The sequence below is a fragment of the Mobula hypostoma genome, chromosome 24 (genome assembly GCF_963921235.1).
Source record: "Mobula hypostoma chromosome 24, sMobHyp1.1, whole genome shotgun sequence".
In the NCBI taxonomy this organism is placed as follows: domain Eukaryota; kingdom Metazoa; phylum Chordata; class Chondrichthyes; order Myliobatiformes; family Myliobatidae; genus Mobula; species Mobula hypostoma.
The window spans coordinates 47,668,641-47,692,640 of NC_086120.1; the positions used below are offsets into that span (position 1 = coordinate 47,668,641).

The window sequence follows — 24,000 nt, forward strand, 5'->3', positions numbered from 1 at the left end:
CACAGTCACTTTGACCCACCACCACCAGGAAGGAGGCACAGGAGCATCAGGACTACACTGTGGAGGATCCCTACCACCCAGCCCACAGTCACTTTGACCCACCACCACCAGGAAGGAGGCACAGGAGCATCAGGACTACACTGTGGAGGATCCCTACCACCCAGCCCACAGTCACTTTGACCCACCACCACCAGGAAGGAGGCACAGGAGCATCAGGACTACACAGTGGTGGATCCCTACCACCCAGCCCACAGTCACTTTGACCCACCACCACCAGGAAGGAGGCACAGGAGCATCAGGACTACACAGTGGTGGATCCCTACCACCCAGCCCACAGTCACTTTGACCCACCACCACCAGGAAGGAGGCACAGGAGCATCAGGACTACACTGTGGAGGATCCCTACCACCCAGCCCACAGTCACTTTGACCCACCACCACCATGAAGGAGGCACAGGAGCATCAGGACTACACTGTGGAGGATCCCTACCACCCAGCCCACAGTCACTTTGACCCACCACCACCATGAAGGAGGCACGGGAGCATCAGGACTACACTGTGGAGGATCCCTACCGCCCAGCCCACAGTCACTTTGACCCATCACCACCAGGAAGGAGGCACAGGAGCATCAGGACTACACTGTGGAAGATCCCTACCACCCAGCCCACAGTCACTTTGACCCACCACCACCAGGAAGCAGGCACAGGAGCGTCAGGACTACACTGTGGAGGATCCCTACCACCCAGCCCACAGTCACTTTGACCCACCGCCACCAGGAAGGAGGCACAGGAGCATCAGGACTACACTGTGGAGGATCCCTACCACCCAGCCCACAGTCACTTTGACCCACCGCCACCAGGAAGGAGGCACAGGAGCATCAGGACTACACTGTGGAGGATCCCTACCACCCAGCCCACAGTTACTTTGACCCACCACCACCAGGAAGGAGGCACGGGAGCATCAGGACTACACTGTGGAGGATCCCTACCACCCAGCCCACAGTCACTTTGACCCACCGCCACCAGGAAGGAGGCACGGGAGCATCAGGACTACACTGTGGAGGATCCCTACCACCCAGCCCACAGTCACTTTGACCCACCACCACCAGGAAGCAGGCACAGGAGCGTCAGGACTACACTGTGGAGGATCCCTACCACCCAGCCCACAGTCACTTTGACCCACCACCACCAGGAAGCAGGCACAGGAGCATCAGGACTACACTGTGGAGGATCCCTACCACCCAGCCCACAGTCACTTTGACCCACCGCCACCAGGAAGGAGGCACAGGAGCATCAGGACTACACCGTGGAGGATCCCTACCACCCAGCCCACAGTCACTTTGACCCACCACCACCAGGAAGGAGGCACGGGACATCAGGACTACACTGTGGAGAATCCCTACCACCCAGCCCACAGTCACTTTGACCCACCACCACCAGGAAGGAGGCACAGGAGCATCAGGACTACACTGTGGAGGATCCCTACCACCCAGCCCACAGTCACTTTGACCCACCGCCACCAGGAAGGAGGCACAGGAGCATCAGGACTACACTGTGGAGGATCCCTACCACCCAGCCCACAGTCACTTTGACCCACCACCACCAGGAAGGAGGCACAGGAGCATCAGGACTACACTGTGGAGGATCCCTACCACCCAGCCCACAGTCACTTTGACCCACCGCCACCAGGAAGCAGGCACAGGAGCATCAGGACTACACTGTGGAGGATCCCTACCACCCAGCCCACAGTCACTTTGACCCACCGCCACCAGGAAGGAGGCACAGGAGCATCAGGACTACACTGTGGAGGATCCCTACCACCCAGCCCACAGTCACTTTGACCCACCGCCACCAGGAAGCAGGCACAGGAGCATCAGGACTACACTGTGGAGGATCCCTACCACCCAGCCCACAGTCACTTTGACCCACCGCCACCAGGAAGCAGGCACAGGAGCATCAGGACTACACTGTTGGGGATCCCTACCACCCAGCCCACAGTCACTTTGACCCACCGCCACCAGGAAGGAGGCACGGGAGCATCAGGACTACACTGTGGAGGATCCCTACCACCCAGCCCACAGTCACCTTGACCCACCACCACCAGGAAGGAGGCACAGGAGCATCAGGACTACACTGTGGAGGATCCCTACCACCCAACCCACAGTCACTTTGACCCACCACCACCAGGAAGGAGGCACAGGAGCATCAGGACTACACTGTGGAGGATTCCTACCACCCAGCCCACAGTCACTTTGACCCACCACCACCAGGAAGGAGGCACAGGAGCATCAGGACTACACTGTGGAGGATCCCTACCACCCAGCCCACAGTCACTTTGACCCACCACCACCAGGAAGGAGGCACAGGAGCATCAGGATTAGGACTGCTAGACTGGGCAACAGCTTCTTCTCTCAGGCCATGAGACTAATGAATACCCTGCCACCACTGAGGTCTCGTCACTAGGACAGCGAGCTGTTTACTGTTTACCTGTGCTGTGCACTACATGCATTTTGAATTATATTTTATTAACTTATTTATGGTAATATTTTGATTTATGTGCTGTGTGCAATATATTTTCTGTGGATGCACCGTGGTCCATGTTAGAGTGAGTTCTTGGGTAGTTGATTCATTTACACTTGAATAGCTTGGCCACCAGTCTTCTGTTTGACAAAGTACAGTGGATTGGGTTCATAACAATGCATTTCCTAAAAGCTGTGAATACCAGACGCTGCTGATGCCGTAGTTTGACCAGATGCTGTAGTTTCCAAGACAGTATTATCTATACTTATTGAGGCCATGATCACCTAGTGTCAGCTGCAGTGGCTGGGGCACGTGATAAGGATGCCCCCATGTTGGCTACCCCGCAGAGTGTTATACGGCCAGCTACATCATGGTTGACACTCAGCTGGAAGGCCGAAGAAGCGCTATAAGGATCAGATGAAGAATGCCTTAAGGAAGTGCAAGACCAGACCTGAGGACCTGGAGGATGTTGCTGCTGACTGAACCACTTGGCGGCAGCTGTGTAAGGACGGGGTTATATTCTGGAGATGGAAAGAACAACCAGAAGACAGCAGAAAAGAGCCAGGAGGAATGCAGCCATGGTTGCCACCACTACTACATATACATGTCCCACCTGCAATCGAGCTTGTGGGTCCAGGATAGGACTGTATACTCATCAAAGATCTCACCGTTAAAGGAGCGGACGTTGTCATTGGATTTCGATGGACAACCGAAGATTGTCTATACTTTGTAAGTATGAATTGTCCTCTATGTTAACACATAAAATACCAAATAAATGTATTGTGGATTTAACTTGCATTCTTAAAGGCTGTGAGTACCAACCCAGACATGCGGGCGTCAAAAGGAAAGGATGAAGTCAGAAGGTGTGATGTTTTGTACGTAGCTTCAAAAGAAAGCATTGTCTATACTTTGTAAATAGGGATTACCCTTTGTGTTTAGCAAATAAATATCACATTGGGTTAGCAGACCTTTCCACGAAAAGCATCTCCGTCCGTATGATGCCTGCTGTACCTTGTTTTGTTGAATAAAGAAGCTGCTTTGTATCTACCAGTGACTCTGACTCTCCGGTGATTTCAGCCTCGCCACAACAGTCCAGAGGAACACTGTTTCATTTGGTTGTACATATATACAGTCAGATGACAATAAACTTGAATTTGAAGATTAAGCAGCCAAAATGTGGAAGAACCAGAAACAGAAGGGTGTAATGTTCACCAAAGACTATTGGCCTGGGAGGTGGCCTGAGAGCAAGGTCGTTCAGGGATTTGAAAAAAGACATGAGAAATTTTAAAATCAAAGCCAGGCAGCTCGGTCAGAGACTTTACAGGGAGGCAATGCAGAAATGTGTCTGTACATAAAACAATGCTTTCTTTTACTCGCTGGTTCACTGAAGTTCACCTCAAATCGGTGGCCGGCTCAGGGTCGAGTCAGGAACATTCATAACATGACCTGGTTAATCCTGACACCACGTGCCAGACAAAAATGGCTGAATGTCTGGTACGACACACTTAAAAAAACCTCAAATCAGTGGCCTGCTGCTGGCGCAGTGGCATCAGTGCCGGACTTTGGAGTGAAGGCTCCCGAGTTCGAATCCAAGTCGGGCCACCCCCCGAGCACGCTTTCCATTCGTGCTGGGTTGAGCGTTGAGCTAGCCACTCGACCTCGTAAAAAAACAAGGGTCGAGTCAGGAACGTTCATATCGTGACCAGGTTAATCCGAAAGGAGACCAATCCTGACACTACATGCCAGACAAGAATGGCTGACTGGTGTGACACGCTAGGAAGGACCTTAAATCAGTGATTTTCAACTGACTCCACTTACAAAGGTTGCAACATTTCATGCAGTAAAGGAACAAACTAGTTCCAATTTCCTCATACTTGCAGCTACCTTAACATTAACAATAAAGGGAAGAGACTGTCTGTTCATAACACAGGATGTTACTGCAATATTAAAAAGAGAGAAAGTAAGCTTATTTGTCAAGATTCTTAGTGTTTTGTCAGATTTACATTTATGTAACTATTAAATTAGACTGTATAATTGTTATTTTCTTTTGCAGTTTAGCAAGTTATGCCTGCTTGTATTTTATATAATTACCTATGTACACATGTATCCTAGTAGTCACAGCATGTATATGCAATTGGTCAACGTGTTGCCTAGTGCTATAGTTCTGTCTCTTTCTGGAAGCTTCTTGGTATCACATTATTTGAATAGGGACCATCTGATTGGTTAGCTTTTATCTACAAATCTGAATGAAATGTCTGTTTGTCTGGGGTATAAGGCGGCCTGAACACATTGGCATGCCATCCTTTTCTTTTTAGTTCTTTTCCTTATTCTTCATTCTTAGCTACTATGTTGCAACTCTATATTTCCAATTCTCTTTGTTCTATTAGCACTTAATAAACAATCGTGAAGCAACAAGTTTTGTGCCACTTCCTTGACTTCCAAAAGAACCTTGGATTTGAAAACATCAGAAACCACAAATTAAACCAACTTCTCAAGAGAAAAATTACAATTTCAAGACAGTTAAAATGCAACAGCAGCCAGTTTACCCTGCTCCTGTTGGATCAGAAGTTGCAAGGGGAGCTACTCAATGAAGAAGCATAAGCAAAATCTTGAACGGTTATAATAACTTAAAGAATATGGATAGCCGAATTTAGAGACATTTTAGTAATGCTGATTGATTGCACTATTTCCATCCAGAATCCTACCTTTCTTTAGCTTCTTCTCCTGGATTTTCTGTGCACTCAACTTATATGCCTCAGTTTGCTGAAATTCTTTAAGTTCTTTCAGATATTGTTGTTTGTCTTTTTCTGCTTCATCCAGGTAACGCTGAGACAGAAGAAATAGAAATTTTTAACTATCATCTTCATGGCAAATAAAAAGCATGCTAACAACATATCTAAGAAACTAAAGGCCACAGTTCATTTGTTTTGGCCCTGCTCTACTCACCAGGAACCAATAGGCATTTACAGAGCTTTCTGCCCGGTGCTGAAATTTATATTTGCGATGTGTTTCAGGTGTTTAGCAGAGCCAACGGTTGCTTCTTGATTAACAACTGACAGCAGCAGTGGTGACTTCTTATTACAAATTTGTATAATTAAATTTGTAAGTTTTTAAATGTATTCTTTACATCCTGGAACTGAAGTAAATGAAACTGACTTCATTTGAAATTGATGTGCTGCATATGATATGGGATTTGTGGATGTACTGTGGTCCAGAGGAACTTTGTACAGTCAAATGACAATAAACTTGAATTTGGACTTGCACTTGATTTATGTTCTCTCATCAATTTACATCAGAAGGCCTCCACTGCAGTGTATACGCAATTACAATGCACATATCTGTTTTCCCAAAGTAGGACACCTCAATTACACCGTATACGTGTTTTTGTGATATCACGCCGGAGGAATATTGTATCATTTCTTAATGCATGCATTACTAAATGACAATAAAAGAGGATTGTGTGTCCTCATAATCTAATCTAATATGTATTTAAAATGTACATATCTGTTTTTCCAAAACAGAAGGCCTCAATTACAGTGTATATGTAAAGACAATGCCCATACCTGTTTTTCCAAAGCAGGAAGCTTGCTCCATTCATTCCCAAGCATGCGGGTGATTTCTGGGAATGGCAAGTCTGGGTGTTGCATACGAATTTGCTCTCGACGCTCATTGAGAAACCGGACATACCCAGTTACTGGTGCTTTAGGACCATTGGGCAAAACCTTCTTCCTTTTCTTTCCTTTTGGCCACCCCCGCTTTTTCACTACACGTTGCTGTTAAACCATAAAATGAAATGATTAATACAAAATCTATCTCGATATCCAGACAGAATTGTGGACTGTATCTCCAACAGGAAGAGATCAAATCCATCAAAACTCAACCATATGACACACTTCTTAATATATACTAACAATTTTGTACTCTGAGAAACTAAGAGCAATTCAGGCAAATTAAAAAACACATTTCAAGAAAAAAAAATGATTATATATTTTTCCTGACACTGGAATGATTACAGGAATGCATCAAGTTCGTAGCTACGAGCTTAACCTTCACTTTATGAAAGGAATACAGATTATATAATGTAAAACAACTTGTATGGAGTAGGACATTTGACAATAAGTAGGATGACTATTTAGAATTCAGGCTACAACACTTTGGGAAGAAAAATTAATACTTCTTCTTGCCTACCAAGGAGGTTTGCAAAATAATTGACATGCTCTACCAATGTCTTAATTATTGGTTGGACTTTGCAAATGGCCTCTAATAAGGCCACTTACGCTTGGACGTTAATTGCCCCAACAGCCCTCTATGAAACCAAATTAGATGAACCTGAGTGAATGAGAACTTTACATCTTCAGACTGCGCCACTTAAACCTTTTATTTCTGCTGGTCTCATTTCCCTTTTAATGAAAAGGGCAATTATCACGTTGTGCAGACTACCACATTCACTGTTGACCAACTAGTGGATCCCTCATGCACACCTAAAAAAATAACTTTGAACCATAAAGAAATGAAAACACACCAACTGAGAGCATAGTGGCAACCCTGTGATGGCATTACGAGATTGGAAATTCTGAGACCTGGGTCAACAATGCCAAGAGCCCTGTGATTATGTTATGAGACCGGAACTCCCAAGACCTGGAATGAAGCACGAATGTTGTTTATTTTGGCTGTTTTATTAAATGTTACAAGAATGAAGAATGAACAAAAGGCCTAGAGAACAAAAAAAGTCGTGATTGCCTCACACCCAGACTAGATATAACACAATTCCAACGACAATTAATCTATAAATTAGCCAGTTCAAGCAGTGTGATACCTGCCACAGAAAAATAAGAAGCTTCTACAAACATACAGAAGCAACTAACGTGGAATTACTAAAAAATATTCCTTGAACAATAACATGTATATAGGTGATCATATAAAAATACAAGCAAGCATTGTAAAGTTAAACTACAAGGAAAATATGAAAAAAATAACATTTCTATACCCTACAATACAACATCCTCCCTTCCACAACCAGGGAAGATGTCCTCTGGGAAGAAAACCTGCCATCCTCACTTGTCTGGCCCACAGCAGTGTTTTCTCTTTCATAGGGCTCACCTAGCCGTTGTTCAGGGCAGTTAGAGATGGATAACAGGTGCCAGCTCTGCCCACAGTTCCCACACCACAAAGAGGAATACAGCAAAGAATAACATAACTACAGGGGCAAGTTACAGGAATATATTATAAATGTAACGCCCTGGTTAGGACTTTTTTACTGCTATGCTCCAGGGATTTTTGCAGTTCTGTAAGAGCAGTCTGTTCTGCTTTCAGCTTGTTTGGGTTTGAGTTGAGATAAAAGGCTGTTTTTGTTCAACTTAGGACTGTGGTATCAGCCAATCAGGATGGTGGAATTGGGAGTAGGTTCTAGAGGGTGCAGAGCAGAGAGGTTTTTGTGAGGGACACTAGTGTGGGTCGAGGTCTTTTTAGCAGGAGAAGACAAGAAGGAAGATGGCTGAGGATGCCATCCCTGTTGCACAAGGTGCTTTGTACAGATGAATGGCTTCAAGGAAGAAGCACTCCCGTGGGAGAGCCCACTTGTCCAAGATGGATTTCGAGCGACATTCGGAAGGCGGTGTGTGCTTTCATGCAGACAGAGGGTCCAGCGCACCAGTTACAGACAACTTCAAGATGAGCTCCAACTTATGTGCACATTTGACTGTTAAACTACATTGGGCCCTTTTTGTTTTTTCCTCCTTTCTTTTCTTTAAAAGCTGTTTGGTTAATGTTCAAAAATATACTTTCTTTATAATTGTACTCAGTGTATGATCTGTTATTTCTTGTCCATAGGCAATTGCAAGGGGACAGTAAATCATACAGCATTCACACAAACTGAGATTTGGGTGGGCAAATCATCCCAATCTCATGGGTTTGGTGGGACCAAAGTCGTATACACCCTAAACATATGGAGCTTGAGAAAGGTGGGTTTCTATCTCAGGTTTACTGAATGGCCAAGCCCTATGACATTATGGCTCCTGATATAAGACACGGACAGAGGAAATATCACACCTGTATCCATCTTGTCACATCTCATGAGTTTTTTTTTCTTTCAATAACTTTTCCCATTTTGAAGAATGAAAGAGATGAAGCCATCACTGCTCAGCCTTTCCAAACTTTATTGTACTGTATCTACTAAAAGTTTACCAAAATTAACAAAAACATGATTCACAAATATTACTGTTTCAAGAGCAAATAAAGATAAGATGGAAATGGCTGAATTTCCACCTAGTGCTACAAATCAAATCAAAATTAATCCACGCAGGAAATTATATTAAAAAAACTGCTTACAGTACTGTGCAAAAGTCTTAGGACCCCTAGCTATATATGTGCCCAAGTCTTCATTTAGGTTTACTATGTTTTTTTTAAATCATTGTGTTCTTTATCTTATTGTGTATTTTTTTTGTGTTGCAGATACGGAGTAACAATTATTTCATTCTCCTTCACACGTGTATTCTAGAAATGATGTTAAACAATCTTGAATCTTTGAATCTTGAATTTACTTGGTGTTCAGGTCACCAAAGAGAAATTGCATTTGATACAATACAATTAATCATGTAGGTTTAAGCTATGAAAGTCTCCAGACCTTGCATGCAATACTGTTAGTAGCTACTACTAGATGACAATAACATATATTCAGACAATAAACAAATTACAGCCTTCTGAAAAATATCAGTTCACTTATCATCTACTTACTTCTTCTTCCCCTGTATTAGCAGTTCCAGCTACATTTCTGTCAGATTGCTTGTGAGATGGCTGACTTTTAGAACTCTCTACAACTTCTTGCTTAATGACAGTCTGTAACACTCCATTGTGATTGAAAGATTTAGAGGCTAGGCTCCTATAGGTTAAATATAAACAGAAAATAAATGTAATCTATTAGTTAACAGCAAAAGAAACACAGCACACTACATATCTCACACTGCAACAAATTGTATTCAAGGCCATCAATAGCATTTTTATGCACAATTGAAACAAACACAAGGTATCATTTCCAAAATGCTGGAGGAACTCAGCCAGTCAGGCAACAGTTACAGAGTGGAATAAACAGTCAACATTTCAGTCCTGATGAAAGGTCTCCATTCAAAACTTTGACTACATAGATGATGTCTGACTTGCTGAGTTCTTCCAGCATTTTTGTTTATGTTGCCCTAGAAGCAAAAATAAGTACAAAAGGTCATGAATTCAGCTCAGTACATCACAGGTAAAACCCTCCCAACCATTAAGCACATCTACATGAAACATTGCCCTAAGAAAGCAGCATCCAAAGGTCCTCACCACCCAGGCCATGTAGTCCGTGAGCCAGTAGGGTTGGTCGGTACCATCTGAGGGGAATAATGCTCATAGTGATTTTTGGCAAGGTATACATCTCTAAAGTTAGAAAATATGTGATAGCATTGCACCAGTGGTAGCTTTATTACTTCAAATAAGTAATCATTTTTTGTATATATTCCATATTAACATCAGTACAGCAGAAAATGTTACCCCACCCCCTAAAAGGTAAAAAACCTCATTTGGAGAAATTTCTGGAGTTCTTTCAATGTCATGATATTTCCATATTGTTGTATCAAATCAAAACAATCTTAAGCTTTTGTTATAGCATATAGAATTGCAGTACAATAATTCAAATGTGGGGTTCCACACAGCCATAATCTAGGCCCCATTTGGTTGTAAAATGATTATATTTAATCAAAGACTGCTTTCCATACTTTCATAACCTATTAATAATCATAATAATTTTCCAGGTCTTCCACATCTTCATCTGAACTTTCCACACTCTCTGAGGTGGGTGCCTGGTTCTCACAGTCTGCCAGTCTACATGTGTCAGTACACCTGAGGCCATTTGCAACACACATACATCTTGGGAGTGAACATTTTTTTGGACAGTTACAGGCCAGTAGATCCAGGACAGCATCGGGTGCTGGCTGGCCTTCCATCCAGTGCACCACCAACTGTTCAGCTTCCTCTTCTCTCTCCATCTTCCATCCTCTGCCAACAGGGCTTGGCACTTGTGGGTCCTTCTCCAAACATCTTCTCCATATACCAGCCTGGTAGTTGGCTCGCTGTGCATGTTTTGTTAAGCAGTCCTTGCATGGTGGGAGTTGATGACGTTCGATTTCACCTTTTTTGGCACAGAAGAGGTGATACTTGAGCTCATTGACTTTGGTGGTCGATGCTTTTGGGGCATACAGAAGACGTGTAAATGCCTCCAGTTTGTTCATCAGTTCTGGGGAGAGGTCCCATTCCTGACCCAGCTCTAAGAATGTGTCCTGAGTTTCCCTGTTGCTGGTCAGAAGTTTTAGGGCACTTGTCTTCCCTTTGCCTGCAAAAGCGCTTACAGTGTCACATCCTGTATATGCATGCAACCCGATGAGAGCCCCACAAACCTCTATTCCAATGGTGGTAGCAAACTTCCTGATGTCTACAAGCCTTGTACAGGTTCTAGTGCCACACTTCTGGAACAATGAGGCCTCAATCTTGTCACAAAATGTTAAAGACATCTGTGTCTTCTGAGCAGATCACTACAGATTGGTATCCCTCTCTTGTGGCATGGGCAACATGAAGAAGTAGGCAGCCATCTGCTTCTTCTTGTTGACACTGAAGAGCTGACACCTCCTCACTGTCTTGAGATGTGATTCTGTAATATTTGTCATTCACAGTTGCATACAGAATCTTCTCCTGTAGCTTTGCTCCGTACTCCGCCTTCTTCCATTCATGGACTATGAAGATAATGAGACTATTTTTGTTACTGACTTTGGTCAGGAAGCTCCTCCACTGCCTCACCATCTGTGTGCCTGTGATACCTTGCAACTCATGACCAGTCTCTTCACCCCGTAGAGATCTTTCACTATTCTTGATAGAGTTCTCCTTGTATGTGTCGAACACAACATCTATTCTGCTACTCTGACTGACTTCCCTCACAGCCATACTTAGAATTGTTGTGGCAACATCTCTGAAAGTAACTTGATCACCTTTTACTCTTTGGATCAAGATCATTCCATCAACCACTGTAGCAGAGTTTCCTGGGAGTTGCTCTTCTACTGATACATTTTTCTGCAAGGTTGTGGCTATAGTAGCTTTATTTGTCTTTCTCAGCAATCCTTCTGGTGTGGACAGGGCCCAGGGCAATGGTCCAAGGGGCTGAGAAAGGATATCCTCCATAGGTAGACTGCGCCCTTGTGCCATCACTATGACGTGTCCAAACAGAGACCTGTCTGCTTTCACGATGATCGCCCACCCATTTGATTTCACTTCTCTCTTCTTACACGTATCACTGAATGTTTTCAGCTTGTTGGTTTTCATTGGGTCATAGAATTTCTTTGCTGGTGGGTCTTCCTCTAGTCTCTCATCCTTGAAGGTTGCATAGCATTGCTCACCAATCCCATATGCCTTCATCAGGTCGGAGGCAATGTCTTGGGGGCTGCCTTTGCCGTAGAGATACTAATGAGGTCTCACTTCTCTGCAAATGGGTTGACCCATTCATGTATGAGGGTAACCACTGCTGAAACTGCTTCCTCATCTTTCTGGATTCTTGGCCGCTGTAGCTCTGCATGACAAAGCTCTGATTTGTTGCCTTGCACCATCTCCCTTAACTGTCCCAGGAATGCACTGTGGTGCTCAGCTGTTATGTAGTAACACTTGATAGCTCCAGCATTCAGGCTGAACTGTGATGTGCCTCCAGGAGTCTGTGTGTCTTTGTTCACTGTGGCTTCAACAGCCTGGTCCACAGGGATCTGCCCAAAGGGGTTGTTACTTGACAGCTGCACTGAGAATTGGCCTGTCTTGAAGGCCTCATACACAGAAGGATTCTTCTCTGGGAGGTTCATCATCTGAGCAAAGTAAGGGGACAGGTACCTGGCATAATTCATCTTATCATAGGCAAAGCACCATGGGATCATGGTTCTTATAGCATGGAGGTTACCATGCAAGCTACCACTGCTGCAATGCTAGCACATATTTTCTAGCACTAGGGGTGTATACCTTGCCAAAAATCACTATAAGAATTACTCCCCCCAGATGGTACCGGTGGCCCAAATTTAGGGTCCTGGCTCTCAGACTAATGCTCTTTTCTTGCTGCTGCCCTCAGGTAGATGATACAAGTGTCTCAGGACTCGCACCACCAGGTACTACCCCTCAACCATCAGCCCTTGAACAAAAGGGTATAACTGCACTCATTCTACTTCTGGTATTCCCGCAATTGATGGTCTCACTTTAAAGGCTCTTTATCTTGTTATTTCACGCTCATTGCTTATTGTTATTTATGTATATTTGCATTTTCAGTTTTTTGTTCATCGATCCTATTTACAGTTACTGTTATTTTGATGTGTGTTGCTTGAATTGCCAGCTCTACAGAATTCCTGTTGTTCACAGTTACTGTTATTTAGATTTCCTAAGTATGCACACAGGAAAAAGAATCTCAGGGTTGTATGTGGTGACATGCATGTACTCTGATAATAAATTTTACTTGGAACTTTTGAATTTTGAAGTGGCTACAAGGTCCAGAAAGGCTGCAATGTGGCAAAACTCTCCTTCCACAATCTCCGGTAGGCTGGTACTGACTTCTAGCAACAAGGATTTGAAGTATGGAGCTCCCCCATTGCCTCAGCTAGCATTTAATGCTCATTGTTGCTACTGAAATTTGGACAGAACTAAATTAGACCAATTTGTTCACGCTTTTTGTTTTATCATGCAACTCATTTAGCTGCCCTTCCACACACCCCCATAAGCCTTTAAAGCTGCCCTGTTGGGTCTGCACCCACTTTACAAGACAAAGTAACAAAACTGGAAATATAGCTCTGCCCAATTCACCTTTAAGACTGTCTGTTCAGCATTTTTGCTCACCATTCTGAGGGTCTGCAAGTCAGCAGATAATTGGTCTTGCAGTATCTCATTCATGATGAAAATATTTCTGTGCAAGCTTATCTATAACCACATAAATGAGCCATGTGATAATGGGCCACAGTCATTGATGGTAGAGTGAAGTGGTTCTGGTGTGCATAAGAGGTCATATTTGGAGGACACTGGACCTGAGGTTTTAAAACTGATAATGACGGACTAGAATCGCATCACCGACTGGTATGAAGGGGGCCACCACACAGGATCAGAAAAAGCCACACAAGTTGTAAACTCAGCTCCATCGTTGGGCACTAGCATTGAGGACACTTTCAAGGGATATAGGAGACTTGGTTCGGAAAAAGAGAGAGATTTATAATAAATATAGGCAGCTTGGAGTTAATGAGCTGCTCGAGGAATATAGAGAATGTAAAAAGAATCTTAAGAAAGAAATTAGAAAAGCAAAAAGAAGATTCAAGGCAGCTTTAGCAAGTAAGTGAAAATAAATCCGAAGGGTTTCTACAGTTATGTAAATAGCAAAAGGATAGTTAGGGATAAAATTGGTCCCTTAGAGAATCAGAATGGACGGCTATGTGCGGAACCAAAGGAGATGGGGGAAGATTTTGAACAGTATCTTTTCTTCGGTATTCACTAAGGAGAAGGATATTGAATTGTGTAAGGTAAGGGAAACAAGAAAGGTAGTTATGGAAAGTATGACGATTAAAGAAGAGGAAGTACTGGCACTTTTAAGGAATATAAAAGTGGATAAGTCTCCGGGTCCTGACAAGATATTCCCTAGGACCTTGAGGGAAGTTAGTGTAGAAATAGCAGTGGCTGTAACAGAAATACTTCAAATGTCATTAGAAACGGGGATGGTGCCGGAGGATTGGCGTATTGCTCATGTGGTTTCATTGTTTAAAAAGGGTTCTAAGAGTAAACCTAGCAATTATCGGCCTGTGAGTTTGACATCAGTGGTGGGTAAATTGATGGAAGGTATTCTTAGAGATGGTATATATAATTATCTGGATAGACAGGGTCTGATTAGGGGAACAGTCAACATGGATTTGTGCGTGGAAGGTCATGTTTGACAAATCTTATTGAATTTTTTGATGAGGTTACTCGGAAAGTTGACGAGGGTAAAGTGGTGGATGTTGTCTATATGGACTTCAGTAAGGCCTTTGACAAGCTTCCACACGGAAGGTTAGTTAGGAAGGTTCAATCGTTAGGTATTAATATCGAAGTAGTAAAATGGATTCAGCAGTGGCTGAATGGGAGATGCCAGAGAGTAGTGGTGGATAACTGTGTGTCAGATTGGAGGACAGTGTGTAGCGGTGTGCCTCAGGGATCTGTACTGGGTCCAACGTTGTTTGTTATATATATTAATGATCTGGATGATGGGGTGGTAAATTGGATTAGTAAATATGCAGATGATACTAAGATAGGTGACGTTGTGGATAATGAAGTAGGTTTTCAAAGCTTGCAGAGAGATTTAGGCCAGTTAGAAGAGTGGGCTGAAAGATAGCAGATGGAGTTCAATGCTGAAAAATATGAGCTGCTACATTTTGGTAGGACTAATCAAAATAGGACATACATGGTAAATGGTAGGGCATTGAAGAATGCAGTAGAACAGAGGGATCTAGGAATAATGGTGCATAGTTCCCTGAAGGTGGAATTTCATGTGGATAGGGTGGTGAAGAAAGCTTTTGGTATGCTGGCCTCTATAAATCAGAGCATTGAGTATAGGAGTTGGGATGTAATGTTGAAATTGTATAAGGCATTGGTAAGGCCAAATTTCGAGTATTGTGTACAGTTCTGGTCACCGAATTATAGGAAAGATGTCAATAAAATTGACAGAGTACAGAGGAGGTTTACTAAAATATTGCCTGGGTTTCATCTCCTAAGTTACAGAAAAAGGTTGAACAAGTTGGGTCTTTATTCTTTGGAACCTAGAAGGTTGAAAGGGGACATGATAGAGGTGTTTAAAATTATGAGGGGGATTGATAGAGTTGACGTGGATAGGCTTTTTCCATTGAGAGTGAGGGAGATTCAAACAAGAGGACATGAGTTGAGAGTTAGAAACATAGAAAATAGGTGCAGGAGTAGGCCATTCGGCCCTTCGAGCCTGCACTGCCATTTATGATCATGGCTGATCATCCAACTCAGAACCCTGCACCAGCCTTCCCTCCATACCCCCTGATCCCCATAGCCACAAGGGCCATATCTAACTCCCCCTTAAATATAGCCAATGAACCGGCCTCAACTGTTTCCTGTGGCAGAGAATTCCACAGATTCACCACTCTCTGTGTGAAGAAGTTTTTCCTAATCTCAGTCCTAAAAGGCTTCCCATTTATCCTCAAACTGTGTTAAAGAGCAAAAGTTTAGGGGTAATATGAGGGGGAACTTCTTTACTCAGAGAATGGTGGCTGTGTGGAACAAGCTTCCAGCGGAAGTGGTTGAGGCAGGTTCAATGTTGTCGTTTAAAGTTAAATTGGATAGCTATATGGACAAGAAGGGAATGGAGGATTATGGACCGAGTGCAGCTCGGTGGGACTAGGTGAGAGTAGGAGTTCGGCACAGACTAGAAGGGCCGAGATGGCCTGTTTCCGTGCTGTAATTGTTATATGGTTAAAAGGAGATGCCTCAAAAAGATGGCATCCATCATCAAGGACATACCCTCTTCTCATTGCTACCATCAGGGAAGTACAGGAGCAGAGAGATATTTCAAGAACAGCTTCTTCCCCTCCATCATCAGATTTCTGAATGGTCAATGAATCATGGACACTATCTTTTTTTTTGCAATAAGTTTTAACACATACACACACACACACACACACACACATATATACATACATACACACATGCAGTATTTTAAAAAAGCCCAGCAGCTGCAAGAACTGCAGAGTTAAAAAAATGGCAGAAAAGTGAAGATTTCAGAGTTTATAAACAGTGGGTATGAGGTGATAATAATCATTTTAAAAAAAAACAGAAGTGGCTGGTTACATTGACACATTTGATTACACAACAGATAACTTGGTTTTAATTACAGAACGGATTGAACAGCATTTTGAAACCAATGAAAACAAGCAGAAATTTTGCTGAGTGCATTAGGTTCAGTGTTTAACTTTTCCAATTAAACCACCTGAAACGAGCTTTGCGGATATTCTGAAAGTCATGCAGGAACATTTAGAACCAACACCATTGTTGACTGCAGAACACTTCAGGTTTTATAAGCGGAATCAAAAAGAAGGAGGGAGTCTATTTCAGTGTGCGTGGCCAAATTTTAGAGATTGTCTGAGCATCGTCAGTTCAATGATGGGCTTACTGAAGCACTGAGAGATCTTTTGGTTATTAGAATCTTACAAGAAAGCTTTCAAAAGCTGTTCCTAACTGAAGCACGAACAAGAATGCGTAATCAAACAATATATACACAGGATTACTCAAATGTTAAGCCTCTCCCTGTGCAATTTTTCTTACATCAAATAAAAATTCATTAGCTCTTGTTCTGTCACGAAAGTACATTTCTCTAACCCTTTGATTAAATCACCCAACAACTTAATTAACTCGTCAATAGTAAATCTTCTGGTTTCATCATCCTGACTGCCACTTTATCACTTGCAATGTTTTTAATCAGCATTCACGACAGTCTATATTTTCTGGGACCATAAGGTGATGCACAACAGGTGTTTCATTGACCACAATCATTCACTCATATAGATTTTCTTCATCGAGACTACTTGCTATATCTTTGAAAGCAGGTCCTGTTACACTTTTTGCACATGCAAGCAAATCATGAACAACTACTTTCTTCTTTGGTACCCGAAATCCCACAAAATCATAAAGCTTTTCTTCAGATGCATTATCCAACATCAAGGCAGGCCACAACTTACCGGTATGCCAGCTATTCTTTAGTGTTGAAGGTTCTACCTTCTCCCACCTTCGAACAATGAGCCAAAGAACATCTTTCATGTTAAATTCTTTAATAAATGTCTGTACAGAATTGCCAGTATTTGCATCTACCAGATGTTTCATGAAAAGTGAGGGATGCTTGGCCTTAAGAGAGTGCAGTATTCCTTGGTCTTGGGGATGGATAAGTGACATACAATTTGGTGGTAAATACTGTAAAAACATTATTCTTACACAGGAGTTCAGTTTTGGGGTGAACTGAACAGTTATCCAAAATAAGAATAATTTTGCAATCTTTGGGTAGCCCTACAGATGTGCAATATGCTCTGGCTTCTGGCACAAAATATTTTTCAAACCATTAACACAGTATCAGTGGTAATCCAGCCATGTTTATTTACACAACACACACAAAATGCTGGAGGAACTCAGCAGGCCAGGCAGCATCTATGGAAGACCACAGTCTGTGTGGATTGGTGATAACATATCCTCCTCACTGACGATCAACACTGGCGCACCTCAGGGGTGTGTGCTTAGCCCACTGCTCTACTCTCTGTATACACATGACTGTTTTGGCTAGGCATAGCTCAAATGCCATCCACAAATTTGCTGACGATACACCCATTGTTGGTAGAATCTCAGGTGGTGATGAGAGGCAAGACAGCAGCTATTCCTTATTAGGAGTTTGAAGAGATTTGGCTTGTCAACAAATATACTCAAAAACCTACGGTTGTACAGTGGAGAGCATTCTGACAGGCTGCATCACTGTCTGGTCTAGAGGGGCTACTGCCAACGACCAAGAGAAGCTGCAGAAGGTTATAAATCTAGACAGTTCCATCTTGGGTACTAGCCTAAAAAGTACCCAGGACACCTTTAGGGAGCGGTGTCTCGGAAAGGCAGCGTCCATTATTAAGAACCTCCAGCACCCACTGTTACTATCAGGTAGGAGATACAGAAACCTGAAGGCACACACTTAGCGATTCAGGAACAGCTTCTTCCCCTCTGCCATCCGATTCCTAAATGGACATTGAAACTTTTGACACTACCTCACTTTTTTTAATATACAGTATTTCTGTTTTTGTATATTTTAAAAAATCTATTCAATATACACAATTAATTAATTTATTCATTATAGTGGCTCACCTGAGGACTGGGAGAAATTCAGAGTTCAGCAGAGGAGGACAAAGGGCTTAATTAGGAAGGGGAAAAAAGATTATGAGAGAAAACTGGCAGAGAACATAAAAACGGACTGTAAAAGCTTTTATAGATATGTAAAAAGGAAAAGACTGGTAAAGACAAATGTAGGTCCCCTGCAGACAGAAACAGGTGAATTGATTATGGGGAGCAAGGACATGGCAGACCAATTGAATAATTACTTTGGTTCTGTCTTCACTAAGGAGGACACAAATAATCTTCCAGAAATAGTAAGGGACAGAGGGTCCAGTGAGATGGAGGAACTGAGTGAAATACATGTTAGTAGGGAAGTGGTGTTAGGTAAATTGAAGGGATTGAAGGCAGATAAATCCCCAGGGCCAGATGGTCTGCATCCTAGAGTGCTTAAGGAAGTAGCCCAAGAAATAGTGGATGCATTAGTGATAATTTTTCAAAACTCGTTAGATTCTGGACTAGTTCCTGAGGATTGGAGGGTGGCTAATGTAACCCCAATTTTTAAAAAAGGAGGGAGAGAGAAACCGGGGAATTATAGACCGGTTAGCCTAACGTCGGTGGTGGGGAAACTGCTGGAGTCAGTTATCAAGGATGTGATAACAGCACATTTGGAAAGCGGAGAAATGATCGGACAAAGTCAGCATGGATTTGTGAAAGGAAAATCATGTCTGACGAATCTCATAGAATTTTTTGAGGATGTAACTAGTAGAGTAGATAGGGGAGAACCAGTGGATGTGGTATATTTGGATTTTCAAAAGGCTTTTGACAAGGTCCCACACAGCAGATTAGTGTGCAAACTTAAAGCACACGGTATTGGGGGTAAGGTATTGGTGTGGGTGGAGAATTGGTTAGCAGACAGGAAGCAAAGAGTGGGAATAAACGGGACCTTTTCAGAATGGCAGGCGGTGACTAGTGGGGTACCGCAAGGCTCAGTGCTGGGACCCCAGTTGTTTACAATATATATTAATGACTTGGATGAGGGAATTAAATGCAGCATCTCCAAGTTTGCGGATGACACGAAGCTGGGTGGCAGTGTTAGCAGTGAGGAGGATGCTAAGAGGATGCAGGGTGACTTGGATAGGTTGGGTGAGTGGGCAAACTCATGGCAGATGCAATTTAATGTGGATAAATGTGAAGTTATCCACTTTGGTGGCAAAAATAGGAAAACAGATTATTATCTGAATGGTGGCCGATTAGGAAAAGGGGAGGTGCAACGAGACCTGGGTGTCATTATACACCAGTCATTGAAAGTGGGCATGCAGGTACAGCAGGCGGTGAAAAAGGCGAATGGTATGCTGGCATTTATAGCGAGAGGATTCGAGTACAGGAGCAGGGAGGTACCACTGCAGTTGTACAAGGCCTTGGTGAGACCACACCTGGAGTATTGTGTGCAGTTTTGGTCCCCTAACCTGAGGAAAGACATCTTTGCCATAGAGGGAGTACAAAGAAGGTTCACCAGATTGATTCCTGGGATGGCAGGACTTTCATATGAAGAAAGACTGGATGAACTGGGCTTGTACTCGTTGGAATTTAGAAGATTGAGTGGGGGATCTGATTGAAACGTATAAGATCCTAAAGGGATTGGACAGGCTAGATGCAGGAAGATTGTTCCCGATGTTGGGGAAGTCCAGAACGAGGGGTCACAGTTTGAGGATAGAGGGGAAGCCTTTTAGGACCGAGATTAGGAAAAACTTCTTCACACAGAGAGTGGTGAATCTGTGGAATTCTCTGCCACAGCAAACTGTTGAGGCCAGTTCATTGGCTATGTTTAAGAGGGAGTTAGATATGGCCCTTGTGGCTACAGGGGTCAGGGGGTATGGAGGGAAGGCTGGGGCGGGGTTCTGAGTTGGATGATCAGCCACGATCATAATAAATGGCGGTGCAGGCTCGAAGGGCCGAATGGCCTACTCCTGCACCTATTTTCTATGTTTCTATGTTTCTATTATTTTTTTTCTCTTTCTGCTAGATTATGTATTGCATTGAACTGCTGCTGCTAAGTTAACAAATTTCATGTCACATGCTGGTGATAATAAACCTAATTCTGATTCTGAAGGGTTTCTGCCTGAAACGTTGGCTGTACTTTTATTCCCCATAGATGCTGCCTGGCCTGCTGAGTTCCTCCAGCAATTTGTGTGTGCTGATCAGATTTCCAGCATATTCAGATTTTCTCTTGTTTGATGTTTATTTGTGTGACACCTTTCAAGGCCCTAGGGCTTTTTCCATTCACCCGTGGTTCACATCTGTGATTACCTGCAGTGTTGGACCACTCTAAAATGGCTACTCTGCCCTTTGATTATTAAAATCCTGCAGGATCTTCTTCACCCTCTGTTGCTAATGTTTTCCTAGGTGTGCGTCACCAGTATAATGCAGCTCAGGACCGCGGTTTTCGTCAGCTATGAGCTTTGCGAATTCCTTCATGTACTCGGTAGCTCCTTCATGGTTTGCAGACCATTTTTCTCCACACACTTCATGCACGGAAATTCCATGGTGCTTCGTAAACCTTTGAAGCCAACATTCACTATAGACACACATGTTCTAATTTAAGTTCTTTGTGGAACAACTTAGCTCCGTTCATTTTCATACTGCCCACGCCGACACTGGTGAAACCATTCAGCCGTCACTCGATCATGCTCAGTGCTCTTACCAACTTTCATAATTTTCCTCATGCTCATTTGCTTTAGATACAAGTCACCCAGCTTATGCAGAGTAACACCTTGGTTTTTTCAACATTTCAACCTTATCTTGTATCAATATGGACTGATGTTTATGTTTGCACCACCACTGGTACTTACCCCCATCTTAGAAGTCGTAGCTAGGGTTAAATTTACATTAAAAAAAAGCAGAAAATATTGGGACTACCACCACAACTGCAATGTAGATAATAAAAATAGCATGCTTTTATCGAAATGAGTCTCGCTACAGGGGTTGGTTTGTGTGTGTGTGTGTGTGTGCGTGTGTGTGTGCGTGTGTGTGTAAATGTGATCTGATCGTCATCTAAGTCACAGTAACAGACATGTATGGGGTTGAATGGGATCTGGGATCAGCCATTATGGAGCGGACTCGATGCGCTGAATGGCCTAATTCTGCTATGTCTTAAGGGCTTATTGTTTAATCATTCACAGTCCAGGCTAGAAAAAGTATGTGAACCCTTGTATTTAAGAACTGGTATAATCTCTTTAGCAGCAATAACCTCCACCAAATGTTTCCTATAACTGCTGATCAGCCTTGCACAACAGTGACAAAGAATTTTAGACCATTCCTCCATACAAAACTGTACCAGTTCATCAATATTTCTGGGATAGCTTGCATGAACAACCCTCTTCAGATCATGCCACAGCATCTCAATTTGGTTTCGGTTTGGACTCTGACTTGGCCATTCCAAAACTCAAATATTCTTCTTTTTAAACCATTGTTGTTGATTTATTCTTCTGTTTTGGATCATTGTCTTGTTGCATCGTTCAACTTCTATTTAGCTTCAGGTGACAGACTGCTACCCTGCCATTTTCCTGTAAAATGTCTTGAGACAATTTTGAATTCATTGCTCCTTCAATGATTACAAGCTGTCCAGGCCCTGAGGCAGCAAAGCAGCTCCAAGCCATGATGCTCCTTCCACCGTGCTTCACAGTTGGGATGAGCTTTTGGTGTTGGTCTGCAGTATCCTTTTTCCTCTAAACATAGAAGTGTGCAGTTCTGCCAAAAAGTTCAACTTTTGTCTCATCTGTCTTTGTCCCAGAAGCATTGTGGAACATCCAGGTGGTCTTTTACAAACTTGAGTAATGTTTTTTTTTTGGAGAACAGTGGATTCTTGCATGGTGTCCCTCCATGAACACCATTCTTGTTCAGTGTTTTTCTTATAGTTTTCTTTAGCAAGTTCTGGAAATTTCTGCAGGTCTTTTGCTGTTATCCTTGGATTCTTTTTACCTCCTTCAGCATTGACCATTGTGCTCTTGGTGTGAGCTTTGCAGGATGCCCACTCCTGAGGAAAGGAGCAACATTACTAAATTTATTCCATTTGGAGAGAATTTTTCTTACTGTGGACTGATGAACACTCAGGTCTTCAGAAATGCTTCTGTAGCCCTTTCCAGCTTCATGGATCTCTGCAATTCTTCTCCTAAGGTGCTCTGAAAGTTGTTATGACTGAGGCATGGTGCATATAAACAGATCTTTCTTGAGAAGAGCAGGTTCTGGCAGTAACCTAACTTTGTGTGTCCAGGACATCTCTACAACCCACACCTCCAACCTCATCTTATTGATTGGAACACCTGATTCCAAATAGCTTTTGCAGAAGACATTACACCAGAGGTTCACATTCTTTTTTAAACCTAGACCATGATTGTTTAAATGGTGTATTCATTAATGACCAAAAGGAGTACAATTGTTTGTGTGTTATTAGCTTAGGCAGATTGTGTTTGTCTATTATTGTGACTTAGATGAAGATCAGACATTTTATGAGTCTCTGTACCTCCCTCTGCAATTGGATCCTCAACTTCCTAACCGGAAGACCACAATCTGTGCGGATTGGTGATAACATCTCCTACGCGTTGACAATCAACACTGATGCACCTCAGGGGAGTGAGCTTAGCCCACTGCTCTACTCTCTCTATACCCATAACTGTGTGGCTAGGCATAGCTTAAATACCATCTATAAATTTGCTCTTGATACAATCATTGACGGTAGAATCTCAGGTGGTGACGAGAGGGCGAGAAGGAGTGAGATATGCCAACTAGTGGAGTGGTGTCACAGCAACAACCTTGCACTCAGTGCAAGACAAAAAGAGCTGATTGTGGACTTCAGGAAGGGTAAGACGAAGGAACACATACCAATCCTCAGAGGGATCAGAAGTGGAGAGAGTGAGCAGTTTCAAGTTCCTGAGTGTCAAGATCTCTGAGGACCTAACCTGGCCCCAATATATCGATGCAGTTATAAAGAAGGCAAGACAGCGGTTATACTTTATTAGGAGCTTGAAGAGATTTAGTATGTCAACAAACACACTCAAAAACTTCTATAGATGTACCGTGGAGAGCATTCTGACAGGCTGCATCACTGTCTGGTATGGAGGGGCTACTACACAGGACCAAAAGAAGCTGCAGAGGGTTGTGAATTTAGTCGGCTCCATCTTGGGTACCAGCCTACAAAGTACCCAGGACATCTTTACGGAGCGGTGTCTCAGAAAGGCAGTGTCCATTATTAAGGACCTCCAGCACCCAGGGCATGCCCTTTTCTCACTGTTACCATCAGGTAGGAGATACAGAAGCCTGAAGGCACACACTCAGTGATTCAGGAACAGCTTCTTCCCCTCTGCCTTCCGTTTCCTAAATGAACATTGAACCCATGAACACTACCTCACTTTTTAATATACAGTATTTCTTTTTTTGCACAATTTTAATCTATTCAATATACATAATACTGTAAATTTATTTATTTATTATTTTCCATATTATGTATTGCATTGAACTGCTGCTGCCAAGTTAACAAACTTCACAACACATGCCGGTGATAATAAGCCTGATTCTGATTTTGATTCTTCGGATTCTGAGTAATTAAT

General features: G+C 43.0%; 1 protein-coding gene across 2 annotated transcripts in view; it reads right to left on the minus strand.

The window, feature by feature from the left end:
• The window catches only part of hmg20b (high mobility group 20B), a 43,413-nt gene that overhangs the window by 13,734 nt on the left and 5,679 nt on the right, over nt 1-24,000 (minus strand). For both annotated transcript variants that reach the window (XM_063032275.1, XM_063032276.1), the window contains 3 exons: nt 9,251-9,395; nt 6,082-6,291; nt 5,224-5,344 (listed from right to left, as the gene is read on the minus strand). In XM_063032275.1, coding sequence (XP_062888345.1) covers nt 5,224-5,344; nt 6,082-6,291; nt 9,251-9,395 — 476 coding nt within the window. The remainder of the gene's footprint in view (nt 1-5,223; nt 5,345-6,081; nt 6,292-9,250; nt 9,396-24,000) is intronic.